The 20,966-nt window shown below is 42.6% G+C and overlaps 2 protein-coding genes across 2 annotated transcripts; one reads left to right on the top strand and one right to left on the bottom strand.

Moving 5' to 3' along the window:
- Positions 1 to 1,149: 1,149 nt before the first annotated feature.
- On the top strand, positions 1,150 to 9,779 carry atxn10 (ataxin 10). Its single transcript, XM_068716865.1, has 11 exons — positions 1,150 to 1,310; positions 1,932 to 2,123; positions 2,341 to 2,420; positions 2,516 to 2,612; positions 2,889 to 3,053; positions 3,206 to 3,286; positions 3,544 to 3,700; positions 3,879 to 3,996; positions 4,357 to 4,541; positions 6,535 to 6,598; positions 7,659 to 9,779. Exons 1-11 carry the CDS (start codon positions 1,180 to 1,182, stop codon positions 7,841 to 7,843), a joined length of 1,455 nt encoding a protein of 484 aa, XP_068572966.1. The 5' UTR covers positions 1,150 to 1,179; the 3' UTR covers positions 7,844 to 9,779.
- Positions 9,780 to 9,902: 123 nt separating this feature from the next.
- Positions 9,903 to 18,027, bottom strand: wnt7ba (wingless-type MMTV integration site family, member 7Ba). The gene is made up of 4 exons (XM_068716864.1): positions 17,701 to 18,027; positions 16,358 to 16,584; positions 12,894 to 13,165; positions 9,903 to 12,133 (listed from the first exon to the last, which is right to left on the bottom strand). The coding sequence occupies exons 1-4, from the start codon at positions 17,781 to 17,783 to the stop codon at positions 11,654 to 11,656; spliced, it is 1,062 nt and encodes a 353-aa protein (XP_068572965.1). The 5' UTR covers positions 17,784 to 18,027; the 3' UTR covers positions 9,903 to 11,653.
- Between the last annotated feature and the right edge of the window lie 2,939 nt (positions 18,028 to 20,966).

Raw genomic sequence — 20,966 nt, 5'->3', positions numbered from 1 at the left:
TAGAAGAATGAATTATGAGAATCCTTTACTGGGAATGTTTGGATCTCCGAATACCTCATCTTAAAGCTGACCAATTGCTTGAGGTGGATAGCTCTTACTATCCATAACCAACCCTCTTTCCACATTGATCTGCCTTTCACCACTGCTGTGCTGTGCCTGGCCAGTGAAAACACAGGGGACAACCATGCGGAGTTAACTCCTGTAATCTAAAATTCGCCACTTTACATGGAAATCCCAAAAGGCTTGTACTGTGGCTTTGCTGTTGCAGCTGCAACCATTGTCCCACAACTTATCTGGGCTCACGGAATTGATCTTCTGACCTGTAATCATTGCTTTTTACATGAATGGATTTCAAATGCGAGTGCAGCTGCAGCTTACAGTCTGAACAGAACTTCTATCTCAGAAATGATTGGATGTTATATTGTGGGTATGTCTAAGTATAGGTACACAATAATACATGTATTGGGTGCTGCCTACTTGCCCAAATAACACTTTCAAATACTTTATCTTAGAGTCATGTTGGATATAGTTTGTGCATGAGGATAAATATCAACAGACTATTAAATAAATTGCATTTCTTTTGTCACAAAGCTATTGATGCTCGAGGAGAACAGGCACCAGCCAAAGAGATTGTTCATAACTGATCTAAATCACATAAATTATTTATCAACCAATATTACATCTATTAATTACCATGTATAAACCCTTTAATACAGGGTGCCTTTATAGGAGGTTGTACTGTTTTATATTTGACCCAGCTAATAAAGAATTTCCATTTGAGGAAATTAAAGTTGAAGTAGTCAGTAACACCAGAAGGCAATAGAGCATATCTAATTATGAATTTATTGGTTTACATCATTTCATGAATTTAGAGCAATAACTAAAACAAAGTGTAGATACATGGAGGAAGCAAGAAGCTTCTTATCACCCTAGTTTCTCTTAATAAATTCCTATAACTCCAACATTAACCAAGATTTTAATTTATTTTGTTTCAGAGTCTCTTTCTGTACTTTTGACTCAGACAAATTACATGCATCACCGTGCGTCGCTCCAAGTGACTTGTGTGTGAAAACAGCAGCACATGCTCTGACTCCGCCTTCGCCCTGGATTGAACCAATAGCGTGCAGAGATTTATCCGGAAGTCTCGCCCAAACGAATTAGCTAAGCAGACAGGGAAACATGGCAGCTACCACCGACAGCAACTTGGACATCTCGGCGTCTATCGCTGGCATTTTGAATGAAGAACACTGCCCTGAACACTTGAAGGTTTTAAAGACATTCACGGCTGCATTACGGGACAAGGAATACAGGTGCGGACAAAGTAATGTTTCTGCCTTTTTGGAAGGAAACGGAGGGTGTTAGCATACCGGCTAAGCTAGCCTGTTAACAATGTAGTCGGGCGTAACGGGTCCATTGGCTACTATTACTCAGGCCTGTTTCTTGTCCTCTGTGTGTTTATGAACAGAAAAGTGGAAGTTCACAAATACTAATAAAATAATACATTTTATTCGTATAGCGCTTTAAAAAGGTACTCAAAGACACTTTACATGGTAAAAACAAACAATAAAAGCAATTACAATATAACCGAAAGGGATGACACAAAAACATACGAGCGTCACAGGTTTTAAAAGCAGATTTAAATAGATTAATCTACAGATCCGCTATAAAGCCTTGTTCGTTATACTGACTGATTCATTTCAGCTGCTACTTGTAAAGACGACTGTCCCAGCTCTCTGTGAAGTCATTTCGAGTTGTCATCACAGATAAAGCACAGGTGTAACTAATGATGGCGCAATACCGCCAAGTATTACATTGCAAACAGAAAAAAAGAGCCGTTCCTCCTAAGTTTCCCCCCACATTTTCCTTGGGTACCACTGCACTAAAGTAACTATCCCTCCTGTTTTTTGTTGGTGAACTTGTTCTGCTCCCAGAGAGGCGGTGGAGGAGGAGGCGTTCTCCAGTCTTCTGAAGGTCTTGTCCCGGCTGCGTGATGAGCTTCTGGCCGTCAGCTGTGACGACCAGGACCTGCGGTCTGTGGCCCTGCAGCTGCAGCTGACCGCTGAGTGCTTCAGGGCTCAGAGGAACGCTTGTGTCCAGAGTACCCGCAACCAGAGTCTGCTCAGGTGACGGGATTAGTAGTTTGGATAGTATGAAACAGATACAGGGACATCGCAAACTGTGTGGATGAATCGACACCTCTTTGAGACACACTTTGTATAATGCAAAATTGTATTAGATTGCATTATACTGTATGTGTTCATGTGCACCTTCTTTGACTAAATGAACATGCAAGGAAATATACAGCAAGTACATACTGATGTATAATTATTTTTCTTTAAGGGAGCTTGGTTTCATTAATGTATCCCTGAAACACATGAGCTTCCTTCAAACCACAGAGAGCAGAGATGGCATATTTGAACGTAAGTCTGAAATAATTGTAATTGTAATCAAATTATTCGATTTTTTTTTTTTTATTAGGCAAACCTTTTGATAATGAACTTCTCCGTGCCCCCAGCTCTTCGTTGTGGTATACAGTTCCTTGGTAATATGTCGGTCGGAAACCAAGCGTGTAAAGATGACATTTGGCAGCAGAGCTTTCCAAATCTTCTCCTGTAAGTTGTCTGTGCCGCAGTTGCAGTTATTTTTTTTTACCACACTAAGCAACAGTGTTACATACAATTGTTATAATTCACACTGTTTATTGAGAAGCATCCTGGTGGTTCATTGGGCAAAAACTAGCCTAGAATAGTAGCTTGTCTGTTTCACCACATTAAGCCCTTCAATGTTTACACTCATGCACATTCTGTATCACTACATATATTATTATATACATAGTAACTAGTATTTATTTGTCCTCACATTGAGTCAACCCAAACGTGTGTGAACAGGCAGCTGCTCAGCGTTGATGATGAGAAGGCGGTAAGCTATGCCTCCATGGTACTCCACACATGTCTGGATGAAGCCAAGGTGGAAGAACTTTCTGATCCACAGAACATCCACCTGGCACTCAGGGTGATGGAGCTCTGTAGGACCCAGCCTGACCTGGACTGGACGTAAGAGTGTGTGTCTGTGTTGGTGTGTGTCAAGCAATTGTTAGTTTATATGTCAAAAGAGTTAAGAGTGTATGTATCGTACCAAGAAATGACCAACTATTATCCCTGCTTCTTGTTGGTAAAGTTTTGATATGGTATTTATTGATTTACAGGGTTCTCATTGCTACCCAGTATTTCCTCAAGTCTTCAGCTCTGGTGGAGAGCATGTACTCTGGGATGTCACACCATGAAAGGTACTTTGCTTGATATAGTGGCAGGCAGTAAATGTCACTATAGACCAATCAGCCTCCTTAAATTGCACAGAAACTGATCTTATAATAAACACCGCCCCATCAAACCTCTAATAAAAGACTTTTCTGATACTGCAGAATAACAAGTTGTATGCAAGTTGATGAAAAGCTAATACTACTAAGTACACATAGAGAATACAAATATCTAATACTAAAAGGTAAATAGATGTTTCATAGAGATGTGTGTGTGTGTGTTTCAGAGTTACTCTATTAGAGCTGCTCTCTGCCCAGCTACAAGAGGAGGACTCGGAGGAGTGTGGTATCCCTCCCAACGTGGCTCGCTTCCTGGCTACTTCCTTCAAGGAAGGTTGTGGGGCTGTGCTGACACTCGCCACCGGCTCTGCTTCCAGTGATGAGGTACAGATAGTAAACCTGACTGATGTATGTAAACCTAGAGAGGTGCCTCATGAAGTGCGTGACACGTGTGTAAACATTTAGAGAGCTTTTTCTCTCTAAAAAGTCCCCATCCTAACGTTATCTCACATCCAACATCCTTTCCCCATGTGACCAACACCTTGGTTGTAATCCCCTCTAGGTCCTGCAGGAGGCACTGACAGTGATTAGTCTGCTGGACGTGTTGTGTGAGATGACCTCGGACCACAGGCAGTTCATGTTCCTGCAGGACCATCCTGACCTTCTAGTGACTACTGTTGGTAAATGAAAACAAACACTCATCACACAACCTCTCTGACCACAGCGTGAGTTTGTGAGTCCATTTTGGCCGTCTTAGGGTAAATATGTCATCTGTACACCGTAGACACTCTTTGAAATGGTGAAAGATCCAGATCCATCATCAAATCACCCACAGAAAACAAATCAACACACAACCCTGCCTTATGTTGACAAGCAATAAAAACGCAGCAAATAAGACTGACACAAATCACTTTATTGGTTACTAAAACACCATGTGTTATTTTCATTTGTTGCGAAATTGAAATCCATACATTAAGTAATACGCTGTCTAATAAATGTCTTTTTTGTACATCTCACACTCATGTGTGCTCTCTCTGCAGAGCTCCTGCGGCAGGTGCATGCTATAGGGAAGGCCAGTAAGAACATCTTCAGTGCTGCTCAGAACTTCTCCTCCTTTAGTGGAGATGGAGACCCGTCCTCCCAATCCCCTGTCATCAGTTTCAAGGCCCACCTCATCAGGCTGATAGGAAACCTCTGTTACAGCAATACCGACAACCAGAACAAGGTTTGGAATGAATGAATGGATGGATGGATGGCTAAAAGGACAGAAAAAGGGTGCTTCACACCTGTAGTTTGGTTGAGTTGGTCTGGACCATAGAAAATATTATACATTGTTGTATTTTAGTTCTGGATGAATTTACAGAGACTCTCCTATTAATCCACAACAGAGTTTTTTAGCAATTAATCAGTATCCTTAAATTACACCAAAAACCTACTTGTAACTGTCAACCTGCGGATGGGTCGAAAAGAGTTAATGGATATTTGGGTTAAACACACTGGACATTGACCACGAAGCCCTATTTACTGTAGTTAAAATGCACTGACAGCAGGTTTTCAGTTGTTCTTTGGTCTACAAACGTGCACAAAACCAGCTCGCCTGCAGCTGTAAACTCACTGCTATTTCACATGTTGGAATGCTGGTGTTGGACAGCACAGTTCCCAGTTCTACAATATGCCATACTATAATTAATATCATATCAGTATAGATATCTGCCTTTTGAAAAATGCGGGAAAATCTACTTCTTCGAAATGACATTTTAACATTTAACCAAATGATGGTCCTCAAGAAGTTAAGGTCTGGAGAAAGTAAGGGTTTTAGAAAGATAAAGTTTGTAGAGTCCCTGAAATGAGATAATTATTGGTTTGTATGCGTATTCATTGGATTTTCTTTCTCTGGGATCTGGGTGAGCACCCTTGATCAGTCTTAACACAATGGGGTCAAAGAGCAAGTGAGAGGGCCCCCTGGTCTTACTTCAACAGACCGATCGTCACTAAATGTACATGTTTAGATCACATGATCTCCTGAGGACCCAAGGACAACCGAAGACTGGAAATGAGTGTAATGACTGCGAGTTCTTTCAACACAATTACTTGGTTTTGGACTGAAATGTGAAACATTTCCTCCCTCGCTTTGGTGATGTTATCAGTTTCCCTCCATCGCCATCTGTCAGCATCTCACTATTAACATAAAGCACAGACAGATAATAAAGCGGGGTGCGGAGGAGTTGGCCTCTTTCTGTGGCACATTATAGACTCCGTTCTTCTTAATAGAAACAGATTAGAGGAATGCTTGTGGGATGGCCACCCTCAGTTGGCCTCTCCAAATTATTTATGGATGCTGATCTGTGGTCTGTCAGTGGTCTGAAATCACCCCATATCTGTTTTCAGTAAGATCTCTTCCAGTAAACCAAATGTCATTCTGTTCACCTTTGGGAGAGATTGCAATTTGAGATGCATGCAAAGCGTTTTACGGCGTGTACCGGACAGAAGTCAGGGCCCAGTCGCTTGTTATTCATCTCTTTATGGGTTTGGACGTAGTGTAAGCAACTTCAGACAATCATTTTGAAAAGTGGAAAATCAGACCTGGGTGCTCGTAATGGTCAGCGACTGTTTCCTTGACAGTTTAAATGACATTTCTGAAAGTCAGCACTTTGTCTCGTTTCTGGAGCTGCCACCAGTATGTTTGGAGGGTAACCACAACGGCAAAGGAAAGGCAACAGCAAGCACAGACAACAATTAAGCCTATAGAATCAGACACATGATGCAAAGCAGATCGCCCTGTTGTGACGGCCTTAGACTAACCCACAACCGCACTGCTGCTCTTGCATGGATGTGAGGCTCTGCTAAGGACAGGCACACTTATGCTTGTTTTTTCACTCCATAGAAAGCTTGAACATCAGAGTTGCGTAAAAACGAAACCTATTGGTGTCATTAATACTATATTAATAATAAATGACCTATTGATTTGATGAGAGGCTGTCAAAACCCACATTTAGTTTTTCATAGATGTGATTTCAGGTTTTGTATTTTTTCCACAGAATGCCCTGATAAATTGTGTAATAATCACAAAGCAAATAGTATATACAGATACTACAGACTATTTATTTAGCTCAGGAATTTGTGTGCAAAAGCATTGTTACAGAACTGGTATTAAATTGTGGAAAACTATTTGAAAGATGTTCATTGATGCCAAACATTGAAAATGAATCTTTCCTCAGGTGAGAGAACTGGAAGGTATCCCGCTCATCCTGGACAACTGCAACATAGACAGCAACAACCCATGTATCCTTTGTGTTAGCATAAGGTGATGGTCTGGAAATAGTGACCCATCTGTGTTTATGTACATATATTTCAAGTTTCTCTAAAATCGTTGTTCATCTTTGTCCAGAAGTTATTTTAGTCCTTGTGTATTTTATCCTGTCACTTTTAAGAATTGTCACTGTATCAAAAAGTTAAGTCAGTTCTATGGTAACCATTAAGACCTTATTTGTGCTTTTGCATTAGATTGTACTGGTATGTCTAACAGTGATGACTCTGTACTGTAAGGTAAAGGTCCACTCTGAAGGGGAGGGAGTGTATATATGATGAGCTTTTAGTGCCCTTTCTCTCAACGGTTTGACAGGCTTTGAGAACGAGCCAAATTCAGTTTTACTGAGTCGTTCTCATCTCCTGCTCCTGCTGGACATCCTGCTCCCAGTTGGTATTAGCTGGCTAAAGCTAGGGCAGCGTGCCAGATTGTCATTTAACCAGGGCAATAGTTTGAGCCCGTTCTTTTGTCCCTGTGCCCCTCTCCCACTTCCACAAATACAATCCACTTCGTCCATCTTTTTTATGTAGGTGTCAGCAGTTGTTTCTGTTCAGAAAAAGACTCAAAGAAACAAAAATGTTTATGCGGGAAACTTGAGAGGGGTGAGCTGAGAATGTTTTGTATCACAAAACTTAACTTGTCTGCTTAACTCTTTTGTTTGTTGGGCTGTCTGCGTACTTGGCGACCTGAGGCGAATACCAGGCACTTATGAGTTTGACATTGAAAATGTCTGGCCTGTGTTAGCATGTTACATTGTTAACCTCTCTACCATTCAACCTTTTTATATATCTATCTTTCTTTTCACATCTGCATTTATTCATGAAATTGGTTCTGTAAATGCATCTTCCTTTACAACTGCTTGCACATGCTCATGTCTAGTATTAACTATTAATTTATTGGAGATGTTTATAAAAGGCAAAAATGTACGAGTGTTATGAACTTAAGCTATTCTAGTGTGTTTTTAAAATAACAGTAAAATACCAGAACGAACTACAGCGCGTTTCTTCGTTGCCGTCCTTAACCAGAGACCTCTAGTTATCAGCCAGTGGGCCATCTTTACCATCAGGAACCTCCTAGAACACAACACGCAGAACCAGGAGCAGATCGCCGCCCTGGAACGCCGCGGCACCGCGGACTACTCAGCACTCAGGGAGTTGGGCTTCCTGGTGGAGGAGCGAGATGGAAGCTTGCTGCTCAAAACTGTGAGGAAAGACTCTTGAAAGGCCTTAGAGGAGCAGCCAGGAGAGAAGGGGGCGCTCAACCCACAAGCAGGTTTTCATGTGAAGTATTTGTTTAGAAAGGAGTACACTCTAGTACTCTTGTTGTGCTACAATCCTCATTAATGTTACCTAATACTTAAGCTTCATTTGCGGGTGAATTACCTCTCCACCACTAAATATACATTTGGTGCCTGTCCAGAATAACTGACAGCCACACTGCCGATAGATTAGGAAGAACAACGCTTTAGAATTTAATTTCATCAGAGATGTATGCATACATGACTTTTCTACCTTTACTAATGCTTCCACTCTTGCCCAGATGAGATTTGAGGTATTCTTGACACACAAAAGGCCCATGGGGTCCCCCTGGCGTAAAAGCAGAGGTCAAGACATCAGGAGCTCTTGTTTTGTCTTGACCGGAGTCTGGGAAATGCAGAGTTTGGGAGAGGCGAGCACATGCTGGTTCCTTTGGCTGGTCGGATGCTTTGTGGTTTAATCCAAAGACAAAGAGCACCACGGTGTCCGGACTTTTCACTTCTCACAGACACTGATGTTACCAGCAGGGGTTGGGGTTTAATCCCGGGCCCATAGTGACTTCTGCAGTAACCGCAAAAACAGAGAATGACCAAAACATGATGTAATCAACCCCCTCACCGCCTTAGCTACTTAAACAGTGGTTTCGTTGCCAGAGGGACGTTCAAACGCTTCAAACTATTTCTCTAAACAGGCATGACATTCATATTATAATCTAAGAACATCTGAGTGCAAAATGCAATACTGAAACTAATAATAACCGAAGCTATGCATGTTTTGTAATTCAAAAACAACGCTCAGTATACAGCATGAGCTTTTCACTGTGTCTCTGCTTCTTGTATTAAGGCTATAACAGTAATGAGTTTTATACTCAAACATAGTTAATTTTATTTTATTTCTCATAATCTTAATCTTCTATTTCCATCCTATTACATATTACTAGATAAATAAGAGATAAGGGCTTATGGCATGCATCATAGATCAATAACCATCTTTAAACTCACAACTTTGAGTTTGTTTTGCCAGACTCCATAGACTTTCTGATTTAGTGAATGCTGTACTTCCTATCTAGCCGTGTGTGTGTGTGTGTGTGTGTGTGTGTGTGTGTGTGTGTGTGTGTGTGTGTGTGTGTGTGTGTGTGTGTGTGTGTGTGTGTGTGTGTGTGTGTGTGTGTGTGTGTGTGTGTGTGCGTGCGCGCGCGCGCGCTTTTTCTTTTGATCAGATATAGTGATTGTGGTTCAGCAGACAATGGATGAGATCATACTAACTGTACGTCCAAAGAGTAATTGAGTGAATGAATTAATGAATGACCGAGTGAATCGGACCGGAGCCATTAGTTTGCAGAATGACATCGCTCCCTGCTCCTCCCGTTGCTGGATAAAGCTGAACAGTCCTGACACCTCAACAATGCGGTGCTTTGCTGGCCTGCTCACACCCTGCCCCACCCTGTTTGCTCTAGCCTCTGATTTTTAATGACAAAATGTATTGAAACAATCGGCTGGACTCTCCCCTCAATCCGCCGGCATAGTGAAGGGAGCTTATTGCGGTTCCGGTCCCCAGGATTTCAGACGGCTAACAAAACAGCTGTTATTCGCGCTCGACTGGCTGGCTGCAATGCTTTTCAGCCCCACAGGAAAGAGGCTGTGCGAGTCAGCCGGGCTGAATGAGGTGGCATGGCCGCCCGGTCACCTCCTAACACATTAGTGCACACCAGTCGAGGAAGTTCTTGCGTTTCCCAGATCAGCGTTTTACACCACAGGCCTCTACTATATTGTATCTGTGCCTTCTGGTTTGATATTTGCCGTCAACAAAAAAAAACACTTTGTCAGGGTGTTGAGTATTATTGATGCTTGGGTCAAACAATATGTTTATATAATGTCTAATAAAGTATTGTGTGTGTGTGTGTGTGTGTGACAAACAGCTCTTTTTTTGGTAATGATTTTAAAGAGGTGATATAAAACTCGAGAGGCAATAAAAGGAATGCTCAAATTTTATTGGTAAAAAAGAAAAAGATACAACTGTCCCATGTTTGTAAATGATGCAGACTTTGATTTTGCCACCGAACAAATAAACCTAAACTAGCCGAATATGAAGTCACAACTACGATGAGTTGTTCCTAGTTACTGAAACACAGAAATGTCTTTGTTCTAAAGATGCACAACTAGTTGGCTGCTGATGCCTCCAATGTATAATCTACTCGCAATTCTACGCATTTACTCAAATACTTAACAGTGGTTTCCACAAAATGTCCTGGACTTTCCAAATCACTCGACTTCCATGAGCTCCGTTGAATTGTGAAGGGTCGTCTCGAGATGGACAATCTGTTCTACTTTGATAAAACACGTGGAGTATTTACAATTTAGCAACTTTGATCAAAAGAAACATAAATCCCAAATAAGTTATAGCTCTCAAATCTGAAATACAATGACATTAGAAAAACACTTGTAAATAGTGACTTTCTGTTCCATCTATAAATGACATAAAGTGCCACGTTCCTTATATAAAAATAAACTCTTCAAATTGTTTTGTAAGTTATATAAAGCCTAAATAAACATTTCTGAATACATTAAGGGTGCTGTCCAAAAATAGCTTTGAGGCCTTTGATCCTCTCATACCCCCTTCTGTGTGGTTGGGGCACATGCCATCACCGGGCAGGCCTAAACCGCGCTGGAAGGCCTTGTGTAAGCAGAGGCCATCGTGTGGAATTCCACGTCTCTGCTGTTCATGGGAATGTTGGATGTATCCGAACCCGATTGCACTTCTATGGCGTTCCAACGAGGCTCACACGCTTTTTCTCAGAACTCAAGAGGCCTCCGAAAACAAAACAATGAACACGGTTGGGATGAAGAGGGCCGTTCAAACTGACAAGTTGGATGCTTAAAATAGTTTTGGAGTGTTTTCTGCCTCTTTGGCTGCTGGCGTAACAAAGGGTCTGTTTTCTGAGTGTGTGGGGGGGGTGATTTGTCCATGAGAGAGATGTCAGCACGGCGCTCAACGACACAGCTCACTGATGTTCCATGAAAAACGGAAAGAAATGTGACTGAGTGCAAAAGAATAATAGCTAATCTTTAGCGAAATACGCCACAGACAACTGATAATGAATAAAAACGAAATAGCAGAGAATTCAGCGGCTTTGTGGCTGTACATGTGAATCTACATAACTGAAAAATCGGTGACTCCCAGCTTGAAATGTTTCAGTAGCAATTTAAGATCATAAAAGAAATGGAAAATGAGTTTGCTATCCATCCTATAAGACTAAGTTTGAAAGATATTTTTTACATAAATAATTTGTGTTTTATTTTCAGTGTTCAAACAGAATACAGTGTGAGCGTACAGGTACAAGTATTCCACTGCCATCTTTCTCAGTCTTCCGTCGTGGCCGTCTGGAGCGCTTTGCTGTTGTCGCATTTCCAATTAGCATGTTCCAAAAGTCTCCTCGAGATCCAACAATAGTCCTCGTTGTTTCTCCTCTCGTGCAAGACATCCGTGAGCTACGTCTTTGCGAGATGTTGTCTTCCAAAATAGTTAATTTGCTGGAGGCAAAAAAGACAAAATCCTCTCAACTGCAACATGTTTGCATCATGTCACAGTTTTGTATCTCTTTCAGGACTTTTTGTTTTGTTTAAAGAATTCCAAAATAGGATGTAAAAATGTGCAAATTGTTGAATAAATACTTCCAAGTCCTTCACTTTCGAATTCCACCCTCTCACCTTCAACCGTTGTCCATTTTCACCAGCCTCTCTCTCCTCTGCTTCCAGTGCCCCACTTCCTCATTCCCTACTTGCATGTGAAGACTTCTGATTTCTCACTGCACGTGTTGCACTTGACGAAGCAACACCAGTGGAACTTGCAGTTGCACTGCCAGATGCGCGTGTAGTGGTGCGTGTCGTGACCGCGGCCGCAGCACATCAGGTTGCAACCGTCCGTGAGTGTCGAGGTGCCATTGCACAGTCTCCCCCGCGTTCCCGTGCTCCCTGTGGCCGTGTCCTCCTCGCAGTAGTTGGGCGAGCGCTCCAGGTACACCAGGTCCGTGTCCGTGGGCTTCTGGTAGCCCCGGGCCTCCTTGAGTCGCAGGAAGGAGGGCTGGCGGAGGCGCGAGGCCCGGACCGGCTCTACTTGAACCGCGCCGCCGTAGCGCTCCTTCAGCAGGTAACCGATCTCTCTGAACTTCGGCAGGGTGATCCAGCAGGTCTTAGTGGTGCAGGAACCAGACACGCCGTGACACTTGCACTCCAGCTTCATCCTCCCCTCTAGGATCTGATCACACAGAGAGTGGAAATTAGGTCTGTGTGAATTTGAAGAGGTGGTTAAGAGCGGAAAATATATTCTATGTGGTTAATTCATGAATGGTCATTTTACACACACTTTGAAACTGTTAATAGCCATCGCATGGCCTTCACATCCATCTCTTTTGGTGAGCTGGGCTTTCTGCGGACACTTCAAGCTTTCATCGCTCCGTCCAGTATGCCAACTTTATGTCTTAAAAAAAAAAACCTGGGGAAAATAACTCGTAAACCAAGACTGTAGTCTCTAATTAACTTTACCTTTCTTCAGACCACATAATGGCGTGACAGCCCGAGAGAAGTGACCAGAGCTGTTGTGCAACCGTACGTACACATATAGAATTACATTGTGGTTTGAGCCAGATTTATATTATGAATACATAAATATTTTAGATGACAAAATTGACAGGTGACTGTTTGCCCTCGTGACTGAGCTTGATGTTAATGTGAAAAAGATTACCGTCACATTTTCATTATAGGACGGTATGATTATTGAGTCTTTAGAACATCTAGCTACTTCCCCTTCGGGCTGATATATTTATAGTAATAAAGCAAATACACAACAGATAACTTAAAGTCGTGTTTCAGAACCAGGCATTTCCTTCATTCTACTTACACAGATTTAACTGGAATATGGTGCCATGTGATGTTTTTATCAGTGAACCCCCAAAAAATTGATGCGATGGATATAGTTTGTTTCGTCCTTGTTTCGCGGTCAAACTTGCTTGCATTACCTTTCGCCCCGCCTCGTTGTTGTGCAGGTTCATCAGCCGGCGGGCGTTTTTCTTGATCTCACGGGCGTCCACAAAGCGCCGCGAGAACTCCACGCCGTACTTAACGTCGGCCGAGCAGCCCCCCCACTTCCAGCCCTCCTCTTGGTTGTGGTAGCCCTGCTTCTCGCGGTCGCAGCCGCACTGGCTGAGGTTGCCTTGGCTGCAGGCGGTGGTCACTGCGTGGGCAACTCCGGCTGCAGTGATGGCATAAGTGAATGCTGCCTCCCTGCTGCCTGGAGAGAAACGAGCAGACTCTTGAGTGAATATGGAAAGGAGTAATGCAAGTACTCACTACAGGCAAACTACAAGTACTTTAAATTGAGTAGATATTCTGCAATTATTACTAGCAGTACTTTACCTAGAATGGCAAAAATTGCATGCCCATCATACAGTTACACTGTTATGGCACCAGCAGGAGGATTTAGGTTTGCGTGACCTAAATTAAAGGAACACTGCACTAATTCTACACATGAATTGTGGTTTACTTGTTATGAGAAGTGCTACTGAACATGTCCATGAACACATTTGTATGTCTTCTGTGAAATAACCCCAATGATGCCTGTATGGGTCTTTCTAACTTGAACTTGAACTAAATTGAAGAAGGTGTAAATCCTCCTCCCAAACAGTTGCAGCAAAGCTAGTGGGAGGTTTAGAGAGATGCCAATAGTGCCTGTTTCCAAACAAAACGTGGTCCAGATAAGGAGTCTCCGAGTTCTTCTTTTAGTCTTAAAAACCGTGCTTAATGTTTCATGAAGGCCATTCAAATATAACCGTTTGGGACAGTCCCAAAATATATGGAAATGATTGGCCTTTCTTGAGCCACATTGTCGCCAATGCGTCAAATTCTTGTATTTTTTCTGGTGGTGTTTTAGAATATCTTAAAAATATTTTTCCAGTAGACAAGGAGTTAGTTGAGGACCATAGAAAACTACAAATCCCCCCCGAAGCCTTCTCACAAAGCCTCATTCCTGCTTCTTTTTCCACTTGTCTATAATATACAAAATGTTTAATTTTTCGCATAAAATAGTGCTTTTTACAATTGAGGGATGTACTTATTTGGCATTGAACTGATTAGATAGAACTCATGTCACTGTATCGGAACAGTAATCAGAACAGTGAAGACAACACAAGTGACATCTACTGGCTGACTGGAGGAGCTTTTTTCTCTGGATCGGCGTTCACAGCCTTGCTGTGTCTCGATGGTATTCATCAATAGAGTTTCTCACGCGGCTTAAGTGTCATTCTGTGTCTGTCTTAGGCGGTCCACATTATTATAGCAAATGATACCGCTGTGTTGCATGTCGAAATCATCTGTGGCCGGGCTTGACTGAGATGTGCCCAGCCGATCCAAGCTTTCGTGTGTCACCATTTGAACTTGAGAATAAACACATTTATATTTATGGCATGGAAGGGGGAATTAATTTATTGGCACAACAATTGGTTATAGGATATCCTCCCTCTCCAATCAGGATAATGCTGGGCCTCCGTTCTTCTCAACAGCCCAGAGTATTAATGCGTGGCGTCTCTGGTAGAGGCGATTCTAATGGCTCTTTTCCAAACTGACAAACTCACTTGCAGGAACCATTGGACCTGCGGTTCCCCCCGGCCCATAACTCATAACAAACCCTGAAGTCTTCTCTCATCAGGCTAAATCCGCGACCCATTCAGATATATTGTATGGTGAGCATTTTCTCAAGGCATCAGGCGCATGCAATAGCCAAACAGCCATCTCCTCGCACTGTGATTTGTTTTGATTGCACGGCAGTGCACGCTGGGCTCCATTGTTGCCATCCAGCTGCTGGAGCTGACTTCAATTAGTGGTTAGCATGAATCTCTCTGCTCTTTCTCAATGCTTAATGAGTTCACAGGCCTGGCAGGTCAATCAAATGAAGTGGTGGATGATACGTTAGCGACACAACAAGGGGGGGTATGGCTCTGGCTTGGATTTTCTGTTGGTTTTTTTTAAATAGCAAAAATGGTACACGGAGATGGCGAAGAGAAATCTTACTGAGAATCCATTACTTTATGTGTTTATACAATAATTAACAGATTTAAATTAGTTTTTATACAGATGTAATAGGATTTTAGTCTTCCAGAAAGTACTTATTTGGCCAAAGTGTCTGCGAGGAGAGCACACGAGGGCCTACGCTGGGTCCAAAGCGTCTCTCCGAGCTCGTTTACACACCACAAGAGAAAAGAGACATTTCCTCTGACAAAAGAAATAAAGGGATCCAGACGTCTGTCTGCCTGTGTCCCGTGTAGAAAAAAGTGATTGCTCCCAGGGCTGCTAGATTAAACACGGATCCAAACCCACAGCAGGACCGCAACAAAACATTTCGGACTCAAATACAATTTATACGAGAGGTTCACATTAGGAGCAAACAGGCTTCTGTGAGAAATCAAACCGGGAAGAATGTTGACTAGAAGCAGAGAGGTGTGTTGGATTGTGTGTTTATAGATTGTGTAGGTTTGATATATAAATGCTTTCAGGAGATGGCACACCCAGATAGGCGTTAGACCCTGCTTTATAAGGTAGTCTTCACATTCCATTTATGACTGCTTCGCTGTGACAATGTGTGTTGCAAGCACAGTGATGTCACACACAGTTTTAGTGTCCTTCGGGGACACTTGCAAGGCCTTTTGAGGGTTTTTTTGTGTGTTTTAAAAGAGGCAGAGAATTTATTGCGGTCGCTGCATGTGGTATTCCAAACAGAAATGCTTTTGTCAAAGCTTCGCCACCCATCTTTAAGTCTTTCGTGCCACTTAGTTGAGCTATGCTGCAGCTTTTTCTCACGCCGCCCGACAGCAAGTACAGGAGGTCCGAGGACATGACGAGGAGAATGTGGAACCACGGTGCTGAACCTTGCTCATCCACACATGTAGCACAGTCCCTTTTTGCTTCAATGATTGGAGAAACAAAAACTGACCACACGGCTCAGTTGTGGTTTGGTTAGGCCAATTAAGCGTACCTGTTGACATTAACCTTTACTACATGCCTGTGCACAAATTAAAGCAACACCAAAAGGAGGAACGTGTTGCCCTGATCACACATCAGTCCACACTCATGGAGATTTTTCTGCGTCTAAACTGACTGTTGTGAAAACAGTGCAGGGATTTACGAGAGTTTAACACAGGTAAAAGCAGTTTTGCCACTTGGGTTTAAAGCTCAGACCTTAGCCTTCTTAGAAAGTTGTCCAGCCAAGGACATTCATTGCATGTCATTTCCCATCTCTCTCCCCTCATTTCCTGTCATCTATCTATTGTTAAAATATCTAATAACGGCATAAAAAATGCCTAAAAACAAACAATTGTTGCCCCAGAAAAATCTCTCTCAGCAACGTCCCACTCTACTACTTTTCTATTGACTACATCGAGAAGAATATGTTTAAAACAACTTTAAGACGCTGCGTTTCAAACAGACTAACCTACTCTCAGCTCTTGTCCAAAGACAGTCCTCTGTCCCAGGGCGGAGCAGTTCCACCGGCCGTAGCGGAACTGGTGCTGACACTCGTTGATGCCCAGCTGAGCGCCTTCGCCGATGATGATGATGGCGTCGGGGCGACTCTGACAGAGGGCTCTCTGTCGGGGGGCCAATCCCGGTATCTTGTTGCAGATGATGTTGGCACCTAGAGCTACCACAGAGGACAGCGCCCTGGGGCAGAGAGAAGAAACGGGGATTAATGAGAAGGGGAATTGAAAACAGATGAGGCGACGTGGAGAAACAAAAAATGTACCTGAAAACATACGCAGCGTACCGTTTGAATTCTGGGCCCTGGTTGAACATGACTTGGAAACGATTTTGGGACAAAATTTATGAGATTTGTTTCCAATAAGCAGTAACAGTTTTTTGCTAAAGTTTTCATGACAGTTGCCAGTCTAAAAATCATAAAGACAAACCCAAATAATCGAAACCAAATGAGAAGATAAGAGCAGACTCACATCATGTTTAATCTATTGGACCTTCATAAAGACATGAAAGGGAACAATAGTTAATTTGGGTCCAAATCCAGTTCATTTCTGTCTGCCGCGTTACAGAAAACATGAACCACCACAGCTATTTAAAGTTTCAGGGCCTGCCCTTGTTATGAATGAGAGGCATGTATGGTGCAGCAATCATTCGCTTTGTGAGGGCCTGGGTCCTTTAATGCCATAAGAAAGAGCTCATTCCATAGGCCCGCGCCTATAGGCAGAGCATGAAGTAGTCCAATATGTCTCTTTTCCATATGCGGCTTTCAAATTGTGGCTCTTGTCTGACGAGGTGCTCCTATGACAAAGTAATTCTGGTGTAACGTGTAAACCCAGAAGAGCAGGTTATCTCATCAGCTGCCTGTGAGAATCAGGTGGATTAAACTTTGGATTTAATGAGTTAAATCATCATTGACTCTTCATAAGGAGTCGGTTTATGATAAAATATTTGAATGAAAATTACATAACTGCTCAGAAATATGTGGTATCCCGTGATTCCATTGTGGAATGACAGGAAAACGATTACACGACACAAGTCATTTCCCACCAATGTTTTCAAAATTGTGGTTGACTGAATATTCATAGTTTTTTTCCCTTCCATTTCTAAAACAATCTTTTTGAACAACATTTAGCTACTTTAAAGGGTGATTTAATAAAACACCTGCAACAACCAGCTAATGCTCTCCAGGTGCGATCAAATTTCCCCGCGCGTAATTGGCCAATTTGCGCGCAAGGCACAACTAATTGCTAGCAAACGTATGCGTGTGTTTGAGTTGACGAAGTGCATGGATAAGAAACCTACAGGTAGCTACCGCTGGTGAGGATGAGGAAGATCTGTGGGTAGTAGACGGACAGCAGCGCACTGCGGGACGAGATGATGAGCATGGTTGCGCATTGAACACAACTGATTCTGCTCTCTTGCGGTTTGAAAATAGAAGAAGAAAAAAAAAAGGCGTGGGTTTAAGTATATCCTTTTTTTTTTTTTTTTTTATAAATTCGCAGTCCAAGAGTTAAACGCGGGAGCGTCGTCTCTTCTTTCCGCTTTCTGAGGAGGTGGTGTCTTCAGCTAGTGGAGCCGTGGCGCGCTGCGGCAGCTCCAAGCTCCGCTGTCCATGTGTTGGAGATGAGAGGCTGCATCCCACGGCCGAAGTGCGCTCTGCCACCTGGACCGATAGAGGACTGGGTTGGAAAGAAAGAGAGAGAGAGAGAGAGAGAGAGAGAGAGAGAGAGAGAGAGAGAGAGAGAGAGAGAGAGAGAGAGAGAGAGAGAGAGAGAGGGGATGGGGGGCAGATTGGGTTCCGGATGTCTCTAAAAGTGAGACTATTGTGACTTTGGAAGGGTGTGGGACAGTGGCCTCTCCCGGTGCACCAGCCCCCGGGATGAGTCTGTACCGCGCATCCCACCGTATGCCCACCCCCTACACAGCTCCTACCCCCCGTCATAGTTTTTTACTCTTTCTCACCTGTGACCACCTTGCCACCCAAAATTCATCTTAAATGCATTTTTAAACGTGACATTAAGTTTCTATAACAATAATACAATCTTCATCCTTGTCTCTGAATAAGAGCGTGACCATGACACTTTCAAAAAATAACCACACATGACTTATCTCATCACGCTTTACCTAGCGCCTGGATGTTATTGTGGCATGATTTTAAATTTTTATTTCAAAGAAACATGGAATCATGTTACCATGAAGTTATGAAATAGTTTGTTGATGTTGGAAAGTGGGCCAAAGAGGGCAAGTAAAGACAACTAGAGTTGAAACCATCGGTCCATAAATTCATCATCCGATCGACAGAAAATTATTCAGCAACTATTTGAAATATAGATTTAAACTAAATATATATGGGGACTGTTGGGCTTTGTGTATGTGTCGACTCATTCTGACATATTTTTAGACAAAGCGATTAATTGATGAATCTGGAAAATAGTCACCAACATTGATTATAACAACCGTTAATAAAAAACTTTAGATTAACTTTTGACATGTATCACCTGATGGTATGCAGTATAAATCCCTGCAGGGAATTCCTACTTGCTGAAATGCTTCAGTCAGTCAGTTGATGAGACTCTGTGGGCTTCCAGCTCACATGTTCTGCTGGTGCATTACCAACAATACGCCCTCCTGTGGCAGCATGGAGGAAATGTCATCATCCCAAAACATCTGGCTAGACATTGATGCTGGAGTGCACAGCAGGTAGTATCAAGTTCTACTTTTTAATGAATGAGGCAGAACTGTTTTGAGAAAAAAAGAAGACCTTTCCCATTTGGGAAAGAAGGAGACGTTGCCTTTTTTTATTTTTTTTTATTAAGCGCTATGTGACATTTAGATGCAACATTTTTTTCAGCATGGTGACTTTTCTTGTTAAACCCATAGTCTTTGAAGTGAAGTGTCGAGGTGTAAGCCACTGGGAAAGCCAACAACGACGGCACAAAAGGAATGTATGCTGATCCGTCCTTTTAAAGATGTTCCTTGCAAACAGCGCCTTGTTTGCTGTGGAACTTTAAAGAGAGTTTTTTTTTTTTAAGTACAATGGGAGGGGGCCATCCTGTCCAGTTCCACAGCTCCTTCAAAGGATGAGGGGTTTTATAGGTCTACTTCACAGAGTGGACGGGGGACAAAGTACATATCTTCTTCGCTTGTTGTTGACATTTTGTCGACCAAAATTTGAGCCATTCTGATCTTTACTTGAGCGGAACAAATAACCACAAGGAGATAATATTAATAAGATTTGTTCCACAGTGTGATATCAATCTGAACAAATGTGAGAGACCCTGGCTTAGAAAATGAACCTTTTAATTTAAATTCTCTCTGGCTGCCAACCAAGCGTTTTGAAAGATTGCAGTGATGTGGAGCGTAAAATAATAGAATGCTTTTCATACTTTGGCTGTTATGAGATTGGCCTGATCGTTACGCCCACTCAAACTGTGTGTAACTATAGCTGCAGTCAGATATGCGCAGTAGTGTCAAGAATGAGATGCCACTTTGCCACTAAATTGGACCCGTCTTGGCTGCCGAAACCTTGTCACGGGAACTCCATCGACGACTCACAGATAATGTCTCGTGGTCAGCAGAGGCAGAACCCTTTGTGTATATATATGTGTGTGTATATTTTGTACGCCTCTTGCTCTCACTCCTCTCTACCTCTCTCTTTCTTTCCAAATAATCCTCCTAAATGGCAATATCCAAAGCCAAGATAGCACTTAAGCAGCGTACACTCACTGTCCTGGCGCTTGCGCTGTGATATCTGTTTCTTTTCATATTTTCGCTCGGAAGAACATGGAGACTTGGGAAGTTTTGGGGCCGCGCAGGGAATTCTTATTACTTGCCGAACAAGATGTAAGGTCAGTGATGAAAGTGGCTGTAAAAACTAACACAACTCTGGGTTTTTTTAATCTATAGGGACAGCTGTCAAGAGTTTTGACAGAAAAAGGTTTCGATAGCACCATCCCGATCATGATGATGAGTGACGTGGCTGGAGACGGGCGGTGGAGAAACTGGAGCCGTGACACAGAGGGGGGCCCCCGAGCTGGATGGAGGCCTAAAAAGTCCAGATTAATAATGGTGTCTCATGACTCTGTGGGCTTTTGGGCCTATCTTGTCCTCGAGCCCAGAATCCCTTGCGGTTGTCGAGGAAACGGTGTTGTTGATCATAATAGTAAACATCTGACAATTCGTCATAAGTGACATTTTTTTCTGCAGAATAGCAGGGCTCATAGGTGAACGTGTGAGACATAACAATCCCATCCACACGCAGTTGGAAGTGGAAAGGAAGGTACTCCGCGCAAGCCGTCAGGTCAGGCCATCAACAGGTTATGAAAAATAACAGCATAGTAATGTGATATTCAAAACATACCAAAACTACAAATACTCAAGAATGCACATGGAGCATAGAGTTAGTTCAGGCAGAGCTTCATTCATGATTTACAATATCTGGCAAAAAAAATCAAATGATACTGTACATTATAATCCCACTCAGCATATCACAATCAGTAGAAATTGTATCATATTGTGGACCAGACAAGAGCACTGAAAGCCAATTTAGTTTTCAGACAGCAGTCAAA

Source organism: Cebidichthys violaceus, unplaced genomic scaffold, assembly GCF_023349555.1.
Source record: "Cebidichthys violaceus isolate CVI_PGR_0920_01 unplaced genomic scaffold, fCebVio1.0.p SCAF_21, whole genome shotgun sequence".
Classification (NCBI taxonomy): domain Eukaryota; kingdom Metazoa; phylum Chordata; class Actinopteri; order Perciformes; family Stichaeidae; genus Cebidichthys; species Cebidichthys violaceus.
Note: the sequence above shows the minus strand (reverse complement) of the source record. Positions and strands in the feature narration are given on the sequence as shown.

Bases quoted from the DNA above. Each gene is read 5' to 3' on its own strand.
- atxn10 (XM_068716865.1), top strand. From the start codon at position 1,180: ATGGCAGCTACCACCGACAGCAACTTGGACATCTCGGCGTCTATCGCT. The intron at 1,311-1,931 runs GTGCGGACAAAG...TTCTGCTCCCAG, and splicing joins TTACGGGACAAGGAATACAG to AGAGGCGGTGGAGGAGGAGG. The intron at 4,542-6,534 runs GTTTGGAATGAA...ATCTTTCCTCAG, and splicing joins ATACCGACAACCAGAACAAG to GTGAGAGAACTGGAAGGTAT.
- wnt7ba (XM_068716864.1), bottom strand. From the start codon at position 17,783: ATGCTCATCATCTCGTCCCGCAGTGCGCTGCTGTCCGTCTACTACCCA. The intron at 13,166-16,357 runs GTTAGTCTGTTT...GTTTCTCTCCAG, and splicing joins TGGACAAGAGCTGAGAGTAG to GCAGCAGGGAGGCAGCATTC. The intron at 12,134-12,893 runs GTAATGCAAGCA...CTGTGTGATCAG, and splicing joins ACAACGAGGCGGGGCGAAAG to ATCCTAGAGGGGAGGATGAA.